This window comes from Camponotus floridanus, unplaced genomic scaffold (assembly GCF_003227725.1).
Source record: "Camponotus floridanus strain SB8 unplaced genomic scaffold, Cflo_v7.5 scaffold174, whole genome shotgun sequence".
NCBI classification, from domain to species: Eukaryota; Metazoa; Arthropoda; class Insecta; order Hymenoptera; family Formicidae; genus Camponotus; species Camponotus floridanus.
Window position 1 is genome coordinate 282,821 of NW_020229297.1, and position 18,927 is coordinate 301,747.

Genomic DNA, 18,927 nt, shown 5'->3' on the forward strand with positions numbered 1-18,927 from the left:
GAATAATGGTCACATTATTTTTATTCAAATTTCAAAACATAACATGAAATAATCTCTTAACTTGCGATTTAAACAGAATGTTTAAAAATATGAAATTTTATGTGTATTGATATTATTGTGTTTAAAAATGCATCTATAAAAACATATAATTTTTACTTAAACGTCATGAAATAGAAAAGGGAACAATATTTTGAATAGAATGTAGAAAGAAAAAATTAATTGTGTGTATATGTATATATATACTTACATCGCAATTATAAAACTTATTAAGAACTCTCTCGATGTGTTTTGAAAAATATTTGAATATATATACAAAATTATTATATACAAATTATTTTTTTTTTATACACACGAAATATACTACTTTGCAGTCCGTTTATATCTTCGTTAAAAAATGTATAATGTACCAAATAAAAGATATATAAATAATTTTTAGTATATGTAATCTCATTTTATCAAAATATATCAAGAATAGTTACAGGTATAACGAAGATATAAACGTGTCGCATGTATATGTATATATTTATATGCACGTATGTATACATACATATATAATATATCAATTACATACTGTACATATACATAGCAGTATTACAAACTTATACAATATTTTACACTGTGATGTACATCTATATATCCAGTAACAGATATAATACCATTTTTACATTCTATTCTACAAAAACTGATTCTACATGACGTAAGTCTACAATTTAAAGAAAACGTAATCTCGTGGTTGTACAATATCTGGAGAAATGTGTATTTGCATCAACTTTGACTTTGGTTTTTGATTCTATAATTCGTGTAATTTGTAATCTGCAAAAATCGACATATTTACAGTGTCGGTTTTTTCGAGCACACGCTAGTAATATCGTACTTATCAAAAAATCCCGGCTTTGTAAATAGTATTTTGGATGGAATGCTTTTATCGAAGAGTCATGTTTTATTATCCATTTTTAAAAACCTTATGGCAAGATTTTTTGTAGAGGAATGTAATAGAATACTTATGGCTAATTAACTACTGATGTTATTACGATCTAAAAATCCGTAAAAGTCCGATAGGCGCATGAAATTCATTAATACTGAATATTGCATCTTGTCATTTCTTTCTTTAGTAAGAGACAAGCATTTTGATTTATTAACGGGAATATATATTTTTATCTCAAAGTTTTGCATTTTAAACCTTTTTTATCAATTCTTTCAATATTTTAAATTCAGTTTCAATAAAATAATGTAATATTATCCTTTCAAGAAATTTTTTATAAAAATATATTGCACATATATCAAAATGAATTCAATCTTTCTTCGCTTTAAGCAATAAAAATAATGGACGAAGTAACTTCTTTAACTAAAAAATTAATACTGCAAACTAAGCACGTTACATGTTCAAATCTTACATATTATGAATAAAGAGATCAAATTAGTAGCATTGAGATTCAATCATTAGGGATTACGAACGTTATTTCGATATCTTGGAAAGCTGTTATCTCCTTGCATTTTAATTTATAAAGCGGTACTTTCTATCGGTGTCGTTGGACGATTAGGTGTGCAGCACCTTTCGGATGTATGGCATAAGTCCGGTGTATGTCTGCTATCCCTCATTTGCGCGAAATCAATATCGGCGAAGAAATCGCTCTTCATAGTACCAAGTGCACTATCGGAGCCAAAACTGTCCTGTCTGCAAACATCGATACCCTTGTAGCACCTGGTGTAATCAGCCAGACAATTCTTTAAATCGCTGCCATAAAGAGACGAAGTCATCATCGGAGTCTTAGTATCATCGCTCATTGATTCGGCTACAACAGGACGATTACCGTCGTCACTCGCATTTTGCCTATTAGGTGTGATAAGATTATCGCGCTTTGATACGCTGGAATTGGAATAAAGACTGTCTGTATGATATAGACTCGAACTATATAGTTTTTTGAAGGAATCATTCTTGCGAAAATCATCCTTCATGTAGGTATCGAACAACGAGTAATCTTTATACTTAGACGTGCAATCTAATACTGTGGGACTTCCCTGTCTAGACAAGATGCTACCGACGTCGGACACGTTGTTCTCTTGTTTGGATAGTCTATCTTTAACATCTTCCTTTTCGATGACATTCTCTTGATTCGGTGGGACTTTTGACTGTACCGATTTCTGTAACGATGAAACGCCATCAACTTTATCAATTTCTTTATTAGAAAATGCGTTCTTCGTAGTCTCCTTAGTCGGTGATATTTTAGTTCTTCGCAGATATGATCCGCTGCATGGCTTCGTGCCTTCGCCAACAACTTTTTTTGGATTGATGTCACCAGAGTTTACATCGTTTCGATTATTAATCGCTTTATTTTCCTTTTCTATAGCGCCGATAGATTTCCCGATTTGCCGCAAATACGAGCCAACGGAGCTTGCAGTGTCTGGTATTTTAAATTTATTTTCTGATTTCACCTTACAACCACTCGTATCGTTGGACTTCTCCGTTGATTTATGTTTCAGATTGTTACTGATTTTATATGAACCTTTACTGTCGATTATATAATCTGAAGCGTCAGAAACTGTACACTGACTTGCGCTTCCTACGTACTTTATTTTTTCTATATTTGGTACTCGAGTTACGTTATGTTCGCTTGTATCAATCTTTGAATAAGCGTAGATATTTGGAATATCGGGAGATGTATCTTTTAATTTGGCATTATTATTTCTTAAATAACGTCCACTAAAACTGCTGGAATCGGATGAAATTACAATGGACTTCTCTTTATCAAAGTCTTTTGATTTGGAATTTTGTCTCGAGTAACGTCCCACATTGTTCGAGTTGTCATTACTTTTGCTATTCTGCCTCGTATACCTGTTACGTGGACTGACGACTTCAGGCACGAGAAGCGTGTTAGATATCGGTACGGGTTGTATTTCACGTTCTAGTGTACTGTCATCGCAGCCGCTAGATCGCTTTTTCTCTTGATGCACTTGGCCCTCCTTAATAGGTTTTAATTGTGGCGCCAAAGTTTCCGGAGTTGTGGATTCGCTACTACTCGGACTAGGTCCTTTATAATTTCTTATATCAAAATCTAGATTTGCCGGTAATTCGGCGCCTACCGATAGATGCATGGCCAGTCCTTCCAACCAGACTTCCATAACTTCGAAAGGTGGTCTCTTATCCGGATTCAGATCGCAGCAAAGAAATGCGATCATATAAAAGGTCTCGGGGCAATTAGAGCAAAATTTTTCTTTGAAAACATTTTGATTCAGGCCAAAATCGGACGATCTAGGTAAATAGTCGGGGTCTGCTTGGACTCGACCTATGATCTCGCATACAACTATGCCAAAGCTAAATATATCCACTTTCTCATCATATTTGTTGCCCTTCATCATCTCGGGCGCCATCCAGTAAGGATTTCCGACAACTGTGTACCGTTTCTTCCGCTCTTTCTTTGAGGTCTTCACTTCTCCATCGGAATGTCGATTATATTTGCGATTATCCGGCGAACTGCCATTTTGAATGATCCTCGCCAGACCGAAATCTGCAACTACCACAGTCTTATCCTCACGAACGAGACAATTGTGTGAATTCAAGTCGCGATGAATGATATTCATGGAATGCAAGTAGGCCATGCCGGCAGCGATATCTTTCGCAAAGGATGTACGCTGTTCCCATGGCAATGGTTCGTTCGTATCGTGAAGCAGGGCCCTTAATGTGCCACCTGCTATATACTCGGTAACCAAATGCAGTTTTTTATCCTTATAAAGGACACCGATAAATCGAAGAACGTTGTTATGGTGTAATGAACGCAGCACTGCAACCTGTTGGATAGTTTCCGAAAGAAAATAAATAAATAAATAAGAACTGAAACTAATAATTTAACATCGAAAAAGCATTTTATATATATATATATATATATATATATATATATATATATATAATGTTACATAAATGGAATAAAAAAAGTGTGCAAGTATTTTTGACATTAAGTATATATAATTTAATACTTTTGAATGCTCAGATATTGCATATTTATTTATTTATTTAAAAAATGAAATTACCTCTTTTAAAAAGTTTTTCTGAGCATCTTCATCCACTCTATATAACTCCTTGAGAACCATCACTTCGTCCGTGTCGCGATGTGTAACTTTGAATACTTGTCCAAAGAATCCTTTACCTAGAAGCTCGCCCTTCACCAAATCACTCGCTCGAAATATTCTCTGATTCTTTGGCTCTACGCGAAAGGATCTGGTTCGGCTCAGATCATAAGTAGGATTCGTTGGAGAAGATCTATGGTGGATTTCAATTTGATAAATAAATTACACTCTAATTACTAAGAATCATCTTGACTTACCCATCAAGTAATCGTGACATAGAACTACTGCGTTCTTTATGCATAGGATCTCTCGTCCTTCGTAATTGTCGGCTCCGCGCACCACTCATATAACCCTCATCTCGACGTTTAAACAGTCGCTCTTTGTTTTCGGGACTTGTCCTGGGATTACCAACGCACGTCAGCATCGTCGAGGACGGTGAGCAGAACGTGGGCCGTCGTGACACCGCATCTGGATCGTGCTCGATAGTCAACTAAAACATCAAAGATTATGTCATTTAATTGTGCCAAATTACAAAGCGAATGAGACAATACTTTAGAAATGTTTTGGCTTACTTGTAAAACTGTATCTGAATATTGTATGAGATTTTCGATATTTTCCACAGGCTGATCTTTAACAGGGGTGCCATTTATTTCTAAAATTCGGTCGCCAATGTGTAATGATATAAGATCACTGGACATATTCAATCTGTAACATTTATTTTATGGAATATTTTTATTGTCACTATTACATTGCAGTAGCAGAACATGCAAACTTTTGTATGCATTATATTTTCTCTTTATTGTCACATATATTCACATGGCAACACAACTTATGATAAAAAATAATTGCCAGAATATGGAACAACTTCAAAACACCAGCGATAAGATTAAAAAAAGACCTCACAAGATTACTAAAAGTTACATAAACAATGGGAACATATTATACATTAAAGATTAATTAATTGTATTTTCCTAATTATATTAATCTATACTTTAAAGTGCTCTTTTATTAGATAAGATGATACGAAAATTTATCAAAAACTAGAAATCAAAAAGAAGCAAAAAGTATAACATTCAGAAATAATATTGTATTATAATAATATTGTATTATATTAACTATTTAAGTTTTTAGTTAAATTACAAAATAGCTTTTCATTTGTATGTTTAAGTGATAATATATGTTAATAGCTGCAATTCCTCAACAATTATCTAAAATTATTCTAACAACATAAACTGTCACTTCTTGATATGCTACATTTTGAACATGCACATAATACAGAAAAAAATGATAGTTATAATATGTAATTAACATATAATATGATTGTCACATATGTTTTAGTTAAAATTACACAAAATCATTATTGAAATGCACAGTCTGTCAGAATTAGCAATATGTAGTGCATATTATTGATTTGTTATGCAATACCTATGATTAGAGAAGTGGCAGCATAGTCTAAATAGGACCTCCATCACAGAGGCCAGCAGCTTACTGATCTTTCCACGAACATTTCTCATTAACCTGCATTTTAGTTGAATGTTATTAGAGGCTAATATATGTAAATTTATATACACCAACTTTCTCTTAAATAATCAAAATAATCATGCATTGTTATAAGTATTTTAAGAGAAGCAATTGTTTTAAATGTGTGTGTATATATATATATATATATATATATAAGTTTATCCGCTGTATATAAGTTAATCCTGAAGAAATCGATATATAATGTACTTTTATCATATATGACATATGAATTTTGTTTATTTATCTATATAATTTTAATCTCTAAATTTAAAAAATCTATATTTAAATAGCCATCTGTGCACACAATTGATAAATAATAGATATATGGTACAACAGGATATTTATAAAAACAAAATATATTATCATACATACTCTGAAATACGCAGCAAAGCACCACAACTGCGAGGACTGGGAGCTGTGTCTAATGTGAGTTTGATTCCTCTCTGCTTATCTGGATCTGTCGTGCTAGGAGGTATTTCGACTAGCCTAATGCTGTGTGGTTTTCTAGCAAAAGGATAGTTTGCTGTTCTGTTGAGTGGTTGCATCTGTCGCTTATAGCAAACCCCACAATATAATTTAGACCGTTCAACGAGTGCATAACTTTCACCATCTCCAATAAAAGCACCGCAAGAAGTACAAGCAAAGCATTCTGGGTGAAATTTGTGATCGCCTGCCAGCATAACAGGACCTGTGATGATCTGACCACAGCCTTGACATGCTTCGCCATAAGCGGCCCAATAATCGTCTTTACAAAACAGCAAGCCATCTTTCTCAAAGTACCAAGACGATAGGCCGATATCGCACGCCGAACATCTAAAATTAATTATAATTTAAAAAATTTTTTCTCAATATAAAAATGAAATATAATTAATATCGTATTACAGTTGCAATATATTTTATATTATGTATAACATTATTTTCTTTATAATTGTGTTAATGTTTTTACCGAAAACAATCAATGTGCCATTCTTGGTTCAATGCCTGTATAAATTCATCTTCATCAATAGCATTCAAACAACCCGCACATATTAATGTTCCCCCACTTTCCTCGCCTCCTAGATCTAAAAAAGAAATTATTATCATTAATAAATTAAGGCTCTATGTATTGTTAATTCATCAATCCAAAATATTATATTTATGTTTCAAAATATCAATATTTTCACGAATATATATGATATGCGAAAACATATGTGTAATCATTCTAGATAAGAAAAAAGGCGGACTCGAGGGATGTACTTGGGAAGGAAACATGAATCACATATTTGACATTAGGCACAAGATCGACCGAATATGTAACGAAGTAGCTGACGACGATTGGAGCATGACGCAGATTCGTTTAAACGATGCGTATCGCAATAATGTGCGAAAATTCTGTCGCGAAAAGATATAACGCGATGAAAGACGCATAAATAAACTTATTAATGCGTGGGCAACACGAGAGACACGGAAGATAGGACGCCCACGCGATGCGTGACGCGTTGACGTTTCGTTGACGGCATTTCGCACGAGCAACGTCTCATCGTCGCGACGCCCTTTTTATCGGTAAGATTGAGTTATCACCCATAACTTGATTACCATAACATGTTTTTCCTTCCCAAATATACCTACCATTCGTCAAAACTTCATCCATCACGGCATGTATGTACGATCGACACACTCCCACTCCGCTCCACTTGATTCCACTCCGATTCGATCACTGAGCGCGGGATTCAAGTAGATTTGAACTGATTCGAACGCCAGACACGATCGCAACGACACGACGTCATGTTGCGTGAAACTTGCGAAGCAAACAGTGCAGAAATTTAACGGCGGCCATTTACGAGTAACATGAGCGGATTTTCGTTACCAGTGGAATACAGTACAGTACCACAATTTTTCCAATTTTCCTTCTTTTTATATTTTAATAATCAAATATCATCATATCACACGAGAACGATAACATATGTATTATAGAAATCGATAGCCAAGTAGCATAAAAAATATATAAAATATATAACTTTCAACACGGGAGAGTCACAATGAAACACAAAAAGTGCACTTGCATATATATTTAGATTTTGAGAAATATACAATTAGTTTTTTATAAACAGGTGTATTTTTGCATGTAGCTTTCTTATTTTTACAACTTATATCTGAATCTTAAAGATAAATATGTTTTGACGCTTTATGAAAATAAAACTTAATAGGATATTGACATAGTATATCACGATTGTTACATATTAACGCTTTATTTCTATTAAATGAATTAATACTACATGTAGAAATCTGTCAAATATTCAAGAAAATCATTATTTTCAATATATATACAATTATCTATATATTAAGTGAATATAATATTTTAAAATAGCATACAAAACACATTCTTTGTGCATTATATTTTAAAATAGCTAATTTTTTTCTAGCAGATAAAAATATTTGTTACCTATCACAATCAGTATAATTGTAAACGCATATCCTTTTATCCTTAAATGAATTAGAGTTCAGTGTAATTGAAATAAATAATTATGGCACACATTTTTGATAGATGTAGCATATAAACAATAATATACAATATATTACTAATGCCAACTCAAATAATCAAATATAATATAATTATTGCTATTACTATTACTTTCAAAAAAGAAGAAATTATGTTGTTGCCATTTTATAATAATTTTTTTGCAGAATTATTTTCAGAAAGATTTTATTATATAACGTAAAATAGATTTAATTAAGTATAACAAATATTTTTTTACAGGTAGCCAAACTCTTAATAGAGTCATTGAAATGAGGTGCATTAAATATATACAGTAAGATAAATTTAGTTTAAGGATAAAGAGTTGTCTATCATCTATAAGCTCCAGACAATATCTATATATTGCACTATTATAAAAGGATTGACATAACTTAATCTTTATGGTATGTATTATTTGATATCCTATATATTAATGTGCAATAGTAAGGACGGCAATTTGATATAAAGAATGTTATTATTATATTGTAATCACATATTGAATCATTGGCCTATCTATTTGGACCATTCTATCGTTTTTGGGGCTGTCCTTCTATTGCTTCCAAATTTATTTCATATTTGAAGGCATTAGGGGCACATACTTATCGCTAGGTCGAAACTTGTATTGCGAGCACAATCGATCAGACACAGCCTCTGCATAGCCATTTCTGCAACACATTTTATTGCTCAATCAAATAAAAAATCTCGACAGTAGAGCAATTTGCTAGATTGGCTTTCATAAAATGAGAAAACCTCCACCAAAGAATTAAAATTATTAGATTTAATACTATTTTGTGTAGAAGAACCTTCACCTGAGAATTAAAGTTATTATATAAACATTGAGAGAGAGAGAGAGAGAGAGAGAGAGAGAGAATAATTATGATATACAGAACCATCGCCATGTATTAAATGCTGAAAAAGTAAAAAGACATTTACAGCGCAAAGTCCTTTTTTTATATTTTGAAATCTCTTCAAATAAAGATGTGACAGCTTAAGGAAAATTTCTCTGGCTGACCATAAAATCCTTAAGTATGAAGGAGAAGGTTGTCAACAGTGGTCTTCGGAATCCTCTACTCTCTGATAATTCGTTTGGGAAATAGCTTGGGGACTTCTCCCATTGTAAAATGCAACTAAAATGATTCTATATTATATAACAAAAACGCATTTATGTAATATTTTTTAATTAAAAAAATGATAAAGTCTATCCTAGTTTCTCTTATAATTATGCAATAATTTATTATTATATGTATCTAGAATAAATATTTGTCTAAAGTAAAGATACACACATACATATGTGTGGGTGTGTGTGTGTTTACTTTATTATACATACATACATACATATATACATACATACATACATACATATGTATATATACATATATATGTATATATGTAGTATCTTTACTTTAGACAAAATCTATTCTAGATACACACACACACACACACACACACACACACATATATATAAAATTTTGAAGACCTTTTTATATAAAATATAAAATATATACCTTTGCCACTGTGAACACGGTCTTCTTTCTTTGAAGCAGGTGACCTGGATAACGTTGAAGAATAACGCACCGAGGGTATTAGCCACTTCGGTATTGAGATTTTGTAAACATCTGCGGAATTTGGCATCGCAATCGCAATGTGAGCGAGTAAATGGTGAATTATTGCATATACCGTGTATACACTCTTGCGGCGCTATCGTGTACGGACAATGATCATGTTCCCTGCAACAGGCGTCTTCAGCCGAATGTTGACCCAAATCGTTATAGCCAACTGTCACATTGCCCGGCCCGCACCATTTGGTACCCGGATATATTAAACCACTGCCAGGTCCTTGATTCTATAGAAAATTTAATAATTTTTTGGAAACAAATTTGGAAAGATAATTATCATCTCATAAAAAAGAACTTATTTTAAGTATAAAAATGCATTTAAAAAGATAGAAAAGGAATCAGATAATAATTAAAAACATTTATTTTCTTGAGAACAAATGGCTTACCTTTCCTTTGTTTTGTGAAGCTTTACAGGTCTCTTCGAGGTCCGCGACAAGGTTGCTGGAAATTTGTCGAACCTTCCTGGGATCTGCACCGAGCACCATTCTCTGGATGGTCCCACGATCACTATAAAGAGCGCAAAAGGGCGCGTCGGCGTTCAACTCTACCATTCTGGACATAGTAGTGTCGGCGACCAGTACGCTCGCTTCAATCTTCTGGAGCCACAGGATCGGCAGAATGCTGAATAGTATGGCGATCATCTGCAACGATACGTAAGAAATGATGAAACCATGTGAAACAAGTTGTGAAAAATGACTGGCGAATATTTTGACGGAGGTTTTTTGTATCTCTCTAACGCAAGCAAAAAAAATATGCAAGGTCATTCAACGATCGTCCTTCTTCTTGAGTGTCTGCGTTTGCGAAATTTCAATTCACGAACGACTTTCAAGAAAAAAAAATAGAAGTCCATTTGCGAATAGCCAAACATCAGATTTCGATTAATACTTGACCGCAATTTTAAATGGTCACTCGATCCCAAAGCCATTATTAATGCAACCTTTTCGACGACAGAATAAAACGAAAAGCAGGCTGCTTGGTGCAGTAAAACTATTGCATAACGTAAATTAACATATTTGTGCAAATTATCATAAATCGATTAAGAAATTCAACGATTTTATTTAGTGAATTCCTGTACTATGTATTTAGCAAAAATTGTTAGTGAATAATTTTCCATACACACAAATGTTTTCAGTAAAGTACAAAGCGATTTTTTCGTAGCGAAAGGATTAACAAGTAGATGCGAATTGCTCATTTATTACACTGCTATTCATTTACGAAATGTAAAATTACAATATAATAATTTTTTAGATCGACTAAAATATCAAAGTATATAAAGCATGTATTTTCATGTCATTTGTCAAAGTACAGAATTGCCGGGTGCAGGCAAACGATTAAGTTCTCGGCGGATACATTTAATTCTGAGAATCGAACCATTCTGTGACCTCGGCTCGGTTTGGGTCGTTTCAATTCAGACCGATCGTGAAAACGAGAGTGCGCGCCCTGAAGCAGAATACGCGCGTAACAACGATGTAGGTCAACGAGGTCCATTGACGAACTTGTCTCTTGAACCTGTACTGCTGAGGGATGTCGCCCCAACTAATTCATACGGTCTGGACGACTGACCCAGTATACCGCATCGACGGTCATTACTCGTCGCAAATCGTTATAATCAAGTCATCAAAACTGTTTATTCATCCATTATTTTGCGTTCGTGTTTGGCTCGATGAAAAAATTCAAAATAATACGAGCAAATCTTTGATTGTATAATATTCACGTCTAGATTTACATCTTTTAACTATCAAATTATGGTGTATTAATTTTTTCCATTTTTCATAGAGGAATAAATAGGAAATATTAATAATTCTGATTTGTGTAATATAATTTAAATAATTTATAGCATCTATCTATAGTATCTTTTTAAATAGTGTAGACAAAATCTCGCATTGCGACATGACACATACACTAACCGATTATGCAATGGTCACAGATAGAGTAACAAACTGTCGAAATCGAAAATTACAACATATTACAACATAAAGTTTTAAACGAAATAAGCTGATTATTTTCTACACAAATTCCTCACAAAATTATTCGAAATATACAGGTCTTAAGCTAACTATGAGGTATCAATAATAGTCTTATACTTTTTTTTTAAAAAATTTCTTTCCGGGTATTATATTTATTTACAAAGACAAATTTTTCATAACAAAAATTGAAGTTATTTTCTTTTTATTTTTATCACGAAAAATTTGTTGTAACAAAAGTTAATCATAGAGGTATACATAAAGTGTATATATGTATTATGGACTTTTAATTCGTTTTCCAACTGTAACTTGCATAATCTACGATGTGGGTCAATGAGGATTGTCGAACTTGTCTCTTGAACCTGTGTGCCGATATGTCAGCAGAATAATTCTTTCATAATTGGACGCAGTCTGGGCAGTTCTGTGGCGTATCTATCGTGCGTCCCGACGATCATCGTTTATTGCTAATCGCGATTATTATCAAATCAGTTAGACCGATAGATACATAGTGACAAAAACAGTCGCGATACGAAAAAAAGAATTAAAAAATAGAAAAATACTGCGTGTGTATTTTATTTCATTTTTATGTTATCTATGCTTCTATTTTTTAATAATGTATTTTATTATTTATATAATTAAAATTATGCAATTATACACATATTTTTTATACAATAATATACAATATTTTTTTAAGATTTCCGGCTTTAATGAGGCTACATGTAAAGTACAGAGGACATATATAACTGGAGGACATATATAAATCTATTTTTCGAAAAAATAAAATGCTAAACATAACACGTGCGCTATGGCTACATCAACGATCTCGATAATAAAACATCGGGTCCATCCAGTAATACTTGGAGAAATCGTCGGTCCGAAAGATATATACTTCGAGGGCATTGCAGGTAATTTAAAGTGTTACTTAATCTTTAATATCTGGGATTTAAATTTGGAAAATTTTTTAAAAATTTTTTTTTGTAAATACCGATATAAGATAGAGACTTGCATTAAATGCTGACATATTTTACAATCATTATTTATTAATATTATAAATAATATAATTTGATGAAATGTTAACGATGTTTTTTATGTATATACTATAATATATACGATGTTCCACTTTCACTATATTATTTTTCAACGATAAATTCTTTAGTCAATTTGTGAAACTAATTTTTACAAAAATATCGAGGAGGGATTATCATGTACAACACACAACTTTTGTTTTTCACAAATCATATATCTTTTAACTGAACTTTAAATTCTATTAAATTATACATCTAGATTTTAAGTAAAAAAATATACGTTATTATATATTTAATTTGCAATCTTTTTTTAACATATTATAATTACATATTGAAAACGAGTAGTACGCCTTAACATTTAGATTATGATATTTAGATGCGAGGTGTAATCTCAAAAATAAATCAATTCGAGCGAAATGTGAAATTTATATTGCTCACAAAACAGAATCTGAAGTGATCGTTCCAAGAGTCAGAAACTTTCGATTGTGACTGAAAGAAGAAGGCACAGAAGCACAAAGTCGGTAGTGTAAACTGCGCACTCACCCCGCATCCCCACCGAGCTCGTTGTACACTGCAGTGCGTAACGAACGGGCGGTAAGAAGGGTGTAGCCGCATTTCTAAAGCTTGCAAAAAACAATAATTCAATAATATCGCTATTACACGTGAGATATATGCTAATGCTGAAGTGTCACTAAATTATATTTTATTTCAAAGACTTATTGCTAAAAATTTTATAAATTTTTAAAAGGATTAAAAATGAAAAATATAGCAGGACGACATAGATGAAAAATGAATCATTATAAAACAGTTTTAGGAATATAACAAGTGTAGATATATATAATAAGTGTAGGTATATAGTAATGGTTGAAATAACATTAACAGAATGTCAAAAGCTTATTGACTATGTTAACACATTAGTCTATGAGAAATACCATTCGCATCACGAAAAAACTTCCTTTAATAAATCTCGAATTTTTGTGTGAAATATTCGGCCAGTTTTAGAATTAAGATATATAAAGTGAAACGTGTCATATCAATCAGTTAATCAATGTTTCGTGTCATATCAATCAGTTAATCAATGATTCGTTAAAATTTGGCAATAAATTTGAAATTAAAATTTAAATGATTATATTTTTGAACGAAATATCGTTGCATGTATTAAAAAATAAAAAGATACATATAAATTTTATTTTATTGTTTTAACAATCTATTAAATAAAAATAATAAAATAAATTACACATCGAGAGATCAAATCATATAATAGTTACTTTTACTATACAAAAATCTAACACGAAGAAAAAATATAAAAAATTATATTAATTAAGTGTATTATTAGAAAAATATGAAGGTATTAATATCATGCGTTAATACATTAATTTACATACGTTGAGAAATTTGTTAAGATCTTAGAGCTGTGAAATGACGTGACCGCAGTTAAAAATCTCGAAGACGACGCGTGCTGCTTGCAATCACGAAATTAGCTTGTCGCTCCTCCGCGGTCACTATCAGACTGATAGTTCGAACGAGACGTGAGAGGATATTAATATTCGTGGTCGCGTATATACAAACGCGTATATGCGGTCGCATTGTACATGCATTGGGGGAGAATCTAAATCATCTGACACAGAGACACTGTTTATATAGAGCACAAGAAATAGATAATTGATTTTTCCCAGATTTATATCTTGAAAACGTATTAATAAGAAATTATCAGATAGTTCGAACAAAACATGATAAAAGAATTTTATTCGTATGTAGATTTGAAAGAAAAATGATCTTTAACATTATAATTTCAAATTCTGTTAGTTTGCATACTCTTTTGGAAAATTAATACATGAATAAACAATATTGTAATCATTTTAAATTTTTTAATTAACTTACTGATGTGATATTAACAAAATACGTAAATGTCTAATTACCAATTTTTTATAATGCAATATATAGTACATGCATTTTTTAATAATAAGATAATTTTAATAATAAATTTTAAGCACAATGACATATAAGTGTATTAATAATGACGAATATAAGAATTAATTATATAAATTATACATTTCTAAATACAATAAAATATAGAAATAATAAATATATACATTATGCTTTATTCAGTTTTATTGATATCAGAATTTCTTCTTTCGTACATATTATTTAAAACATGTATATTCATGATGCAATCATGTATTAATCGAGCCAAATAGTGTCGTATGAATATCTTTTTATCGCATTTTATTCCTATTTGTCACGTATTTCTAAATAAAATCACACAAACAAATAAATCAGAAGAAAAATATCGATAGATCTATACAATGAGTACTATGGATGTTTAGTCGCGTGGAGATCGCAATTAACGCAATAACGCAATAAAAGATAACAGATTGTATAATTTTTAGGGAATCCATTCTACGTCGTTGTTCTCCAATATTCTTCCATCATTTCTACTGTTAGTCACGCGACCATTCTGCTCTGTCGAACTTGCGCGATCCTCTTCCGTTCCAGTCAGCTTGTGATAAACCTGGCTTCCAGTTTGGGCAACCCACTGAACACCATCGCCAATCTTCTCTCCTGCTTTGCGCACTACATTGCCCAAATTTTCAGAAGTGAAAGTGTTGGGATCGATATTAATATCCACAGTATTGTTCCCGTGCGGACAACCAGATTGCGAAATGATGCTCAGATCAAACGGATCGACGCCAAAATGGCTCAGTCTTTGACGTATCTTGTCTACCTGCGATTGATCCAACGTCCGAGTCCTCGAGAGGATCGTAGCGCTCTGTCGATGAGCGAATGCCAGTTTCTGGCATGTGAATATGCCAGCATAAGTATCGTAGTCGGTCATAAATACCACATGGGACGCACTTCCGGCTACACCTAAATTGCAGAAATTTTAGTTACGCAATACGGAAGCCTGACTTGTAATTCGGATAAATACTATACTTAATGAAGAATACAGAACCGTTTTTCGCAAAATTCAAACTTAGCTATTTGTCATCAATTTATCTGATATCTTATAATAGATGGAGGAAAAGACTATAGCTTGCATTTTGAAAAGCATAACTAGCATTATACAGTATATAGAAATCATATATATTTACAGCGAATTTTTGCCGCATAATGAATTTCTATAAATTATTTATTATATAAATTATTTTATTTTTTATAAGGAATATGTAAAATGCTTTTTTTTGGATAATAAATTTAGATAATGTTAATTAATGTTAATTTTTTATTTAAAGCACTTACTAAGAGGAAAACGGACTTCCATGCGTCCTGCAGTACTGGGTTCCGGTACAGTCAGCTCACCAGTATAGTGATATTCATGCTTTAATGGTGTAAGACCTGCACATACGCATCACGCGTATTACGGATAATTCATCCCATTTGCTAGACATTTATCCCATTGACGGGCCTTTATAACTCTCGATAAGGCCCGATGACTTGTTCACAAAAGGTGACGTATCTCCTTTTTTCATCAATTGCATGTGATACACGCTTGTTAATTTTTAATTGTCTTACCTAGGATTAGATGATCAGAGTCTTGGGTTATTACATATTCGCCTGGCTCTTCTCCTCGCGTGTAGTTGTAAGTGATACACTTGCTACCTGTCGACGTTTTTTGGATGACATACCACAGACCTAAGAACTAAAATTTTAAACAAGCTGATTATTACTAAAATAAATTGATTGTCCTTTATTAAACATAATAAAAGATATAATAATTTGAAATATACGCGAAATAATTGAAAATTTTTTATTATCAGTTATATTATACACACACGCGCGCGCGCGCGCGCGTGTGTATACATATTTATTTATTTACTTATATAGCTTTATTTATTCCGCTTACTCTATTCATCTGAAAACCTTGCATAGGTTCCACAATGGGACAGGCGCCCATATGATACGAGTGAGCTTGAATAAAAGCGAAGCATCCCGCCAATATCAAGATCGAAGTCAAGTACTGCATCTTCTAAAAAAAAAGATAAAAGTCAATAAACAATAACATTAAGCAATTTAAATTCTCGTAAAAGATTAATACACAAATTGAATTTTCCCCAATGTAATATTTATATCAATAGATAAGCGTGTTTACGAATCATTAGTAACACTAGATTAAAATTTAGTCATTAAATCTGATTCATTATGATTAATTTACTTCAAATTTTCGAATCAACATACAAAAACACATGTGTTATTATAATGTAATTTAATGAAAAAAATTGTTTGAGATAAATATATATAATACGCAGTATTATATATATATATAATTACTCTAATTACTCTAATTACGATACTATCTATAAAATAATAAACAATACAGTTATATAAATTGGATATTATTTTCGATGTGATCACAGATTTCGACGGAAATGGTGATATAACACATTTTTTTTTACTATTCCAATGTAGCTTTCCGGTAGGATCTATAGATAAGCATACACTCAGTGTGAAGCGATCTTTGAACTCGCACTCAAACAGTCATGATCTTTCTTTTTTTTTTCTTTCTTCTCAGATTTCAAGTACAACTAGTGAAGCATGATTCACTCACCTTGGACACGCATCATCGAGCAAAGAAGAATTTCTGATTCTAAATAAACTATGTGCATATTTGGTTTTTTCTTCTATACTACGAGATGTGATGATAGATAAAAAGATAAATGTCCAATAATGATTAACGAATACATGATTACATTCGACCTGTGCGACCTTTCGTTCCACGTCACAAAGAATATTAATGCTCTCCATACGAATTCGATTAATATCTTTCCACTTGCTAACAGGACATTCTTTTGACAAATACTATTAGAATTTATTTCGCGAAAGAAAAACTAATACATATTTTTGATTAATATTTTCTCGAGATTCGATTACATCATACGGAAAGTGTAAGCAATGTTTGTTACCCGAACATGCAACTTTATACATATTTGAGCGAAAGGGAAGATCTTTTTAAAGTAAGCGAAATTTAAATAAAACAATATCGGTTGTTGTGGTGCCTACAGGTGAAAAATAAGATCAATTTATTAAAGGAGAAAATATTGGAGCTATAAGCTCTCTTAAAAATGTACTCACTGTAGGAATTGCTGCTGCCGGTCTCTCTGCGTTCACTCACTATAAACACAAGTCTCAATGGAGGGATAGACTTTATGTGACTCGTGCCCCACTCTCGAACCAATTACGGGTCACGCACACATTTATTGAGACATATAATACTGACGATGGAGATACGTATAATGTATCACTGTTCTCTATGAATCACAAATCAGTTAATTCCAATTAATTTTTCTGTTTTTTTTTTAAGATAATCCCACTATTATATATTGACACAGCAAATATATACGTAATCTCTAAAAAATTCGGAGTAACCATAATTATCATTAATGTTACTCTCAGTTATATCAATGAGGACAATGACGCATCCACATACACAAAAGCACATATTAAATGATTTCTGAGAATTAATAATTCCCTGTTTATGAGATACATGACGCTTTTCCTATCTTTCTCATAAATTTATACTATAAATGATAATGTAAAATAAAATATAATTTTTACAATTACTTTTGTTAAAGTTAAAAAGTTATAAATTGTAGTAAAATATGATTTATTTATAAAGTAGAAAATTTACATTTGCAATTAATGCTAACGCTCTATATATAAATTTTCGGGCACATAATGTAGTAAATTCAAGTTAAAAATTATTAATCTCGTCTTATATTAGCAATGGATTTACATAACACAGATTTACAAATTTACTATATGAGTATTTATCAGAAGGCACAAAGATGCACATATTTCACAGTTATAATATACACAATAGAAAGGGTTAATTTTAAAAATCCATTGCTCTATAAAATAATGCTTATAAAAGATTTGATATCATATATAAATTATGCAGCAAAAGTGATAATATAATAGCAAATTAAACAAAATGTAATATTTAATATTCATAAAACACAAATTGATAAAACACTGATTAAACACAAAAAAATATATAGAATTCGCATTATTAAATGCAAATCGTGAATTCTGCATAAAACTTACTTAAATATAACATAAAAAATACTCTATTGTAATATTTTAATAATTTATAGAATTTATGTAATATGGAATATATCAAGTTTAACCATTAAAAGCTATAAACTTATTTTTAGAACATATAGAATGGTTTCTAGTAGAAAGTAGAAACATAAACTTCCAAATAGAAATGATCAAAAGAGAAAATGAGAAAGAGAAAGAAAAAGACA

The 18,927-nt window shown here is 31.7% G+C and overlaps 3 protein-coding genes and 1 long non-coding RNA gene across 8 annotated transcripts; 1 reads left to right on the plus strand and 3 right to left on the minus strand.

Moving 5' to 3' along the window:
- Positions 1–1,267: 1,267 nt before the first annotated feature.
- Positions 1,268–7,271, minus strand: LOC105253178 (LIM domain kinase 1). Of its 2 annotated transcripts, XM_011261028.3 has the most exons (8): positions 7,192–7,271; positions 6,530–6,644; positions 5,956–6,396; positions 5,488–5,580; positions 4,635–4,767; positions 4,320–4,552; positions 4,027–4,255; positions 1,268–3,786 (listed from the first exon to the last, which is right to left on the minus strand). In XM_011261028.3, exons 1-8 carry the CDS (start codon positions 7,211–7,213, stop codon positions 1,501–1,503), a joined length of 3,552 nt encoding a protein of 1,183 aa, XP_011259330.1. In that variant the 5' UTR covers positions 7,214–7,271; the 3' UTR covers positions 1,268–1,500. The 2 variants fall into 2 exon arrangements, with proteins under 2 accessions (XP_011259330.1, XP_011259331.1); XM_011261029.3 differs by lacking the exon at positions 5,488–5,580.
- Positions 7,272–8,323: 1,052 nt separating this feature from the next.
- LOC105253180 lies at positions 8,324–14,446 on the minus strand. Of its 4 annotated transcripts, none has more exons than XR_003122587.1 (5): positions 13,121–13,803; positions 10,080–10,334; positions 9,583–9,920; positions 9,011–9,204; positions 8,324–8,742 (listed from the first exon to the last, which is right to left on the minus strand). XR_003122587.1 is itself a non-coding variant. In XM_011261032.3 (4 exons), exons 1-4 carry the CDS (start codon positions 13,295–13,297, stop codon positions 8,643–8,645), a joined length of 870 nt encoding a protein of 289 aa, XP_011259334.2. In that variant the 5' UTR covers positions 13,298–13,418; the 3' UTR covers positions 8,331–8,642. The 4 variants fall into 4 exon arrangements, 1 of the variants encoding a protein (XP_011259334.2); XR_003122588.1 differs by having other exon boundaries at positions 8,326–8,742; positions 13,226–13,803; XR_003122589.1 differs by lacking the exon at positions 13,121–13,803 and adding an exon at positions 14,068–14,446 and having other exon boundaries at positions 8,330–8,742.
- On the plus strand, positions 9,737–13,237 carry LOC112637519. Its single transcript, XR_003122590.1, has 4 exons — positions 9,737–9,910; positions 10,100–10,346; positions 12,352–12,562; positions 13,059–13,237. It is a non-coding gene; the product is annotated as an uncharacterized LOC112637519 (long non-coding RNA).
- A 318-nt stretch (positions 14,447–14,764) lies between the features above and the next one.
- On the minus strand, positions 14,765–17,838 carry LOC105253177 (apolipoprotein D). Its single transcript, XM_011261027.3, has 5 exons — positions 17,753–17,838; positions 16,527–16,649; positions 16,196–16,322; positions 15,923–16,018; positions 14,765–15,550 (listed from the first exon to the last, which is right to left on the minus strand). Exons 2-5 carry the CDS (start codon positions 16,644–16,646, stop codon positions 15,069–15,071), a joined length of 825 nt encoding a protein of 274 aa, XP_011259329.1. The 5' UTR covers positions 16,647–16,649; positions 17,753–17,838; the 3' UTR covers positions 14,765–15,068.
- Positions 17,839–18,927: the final 1,089 nt, after the last annotated feature.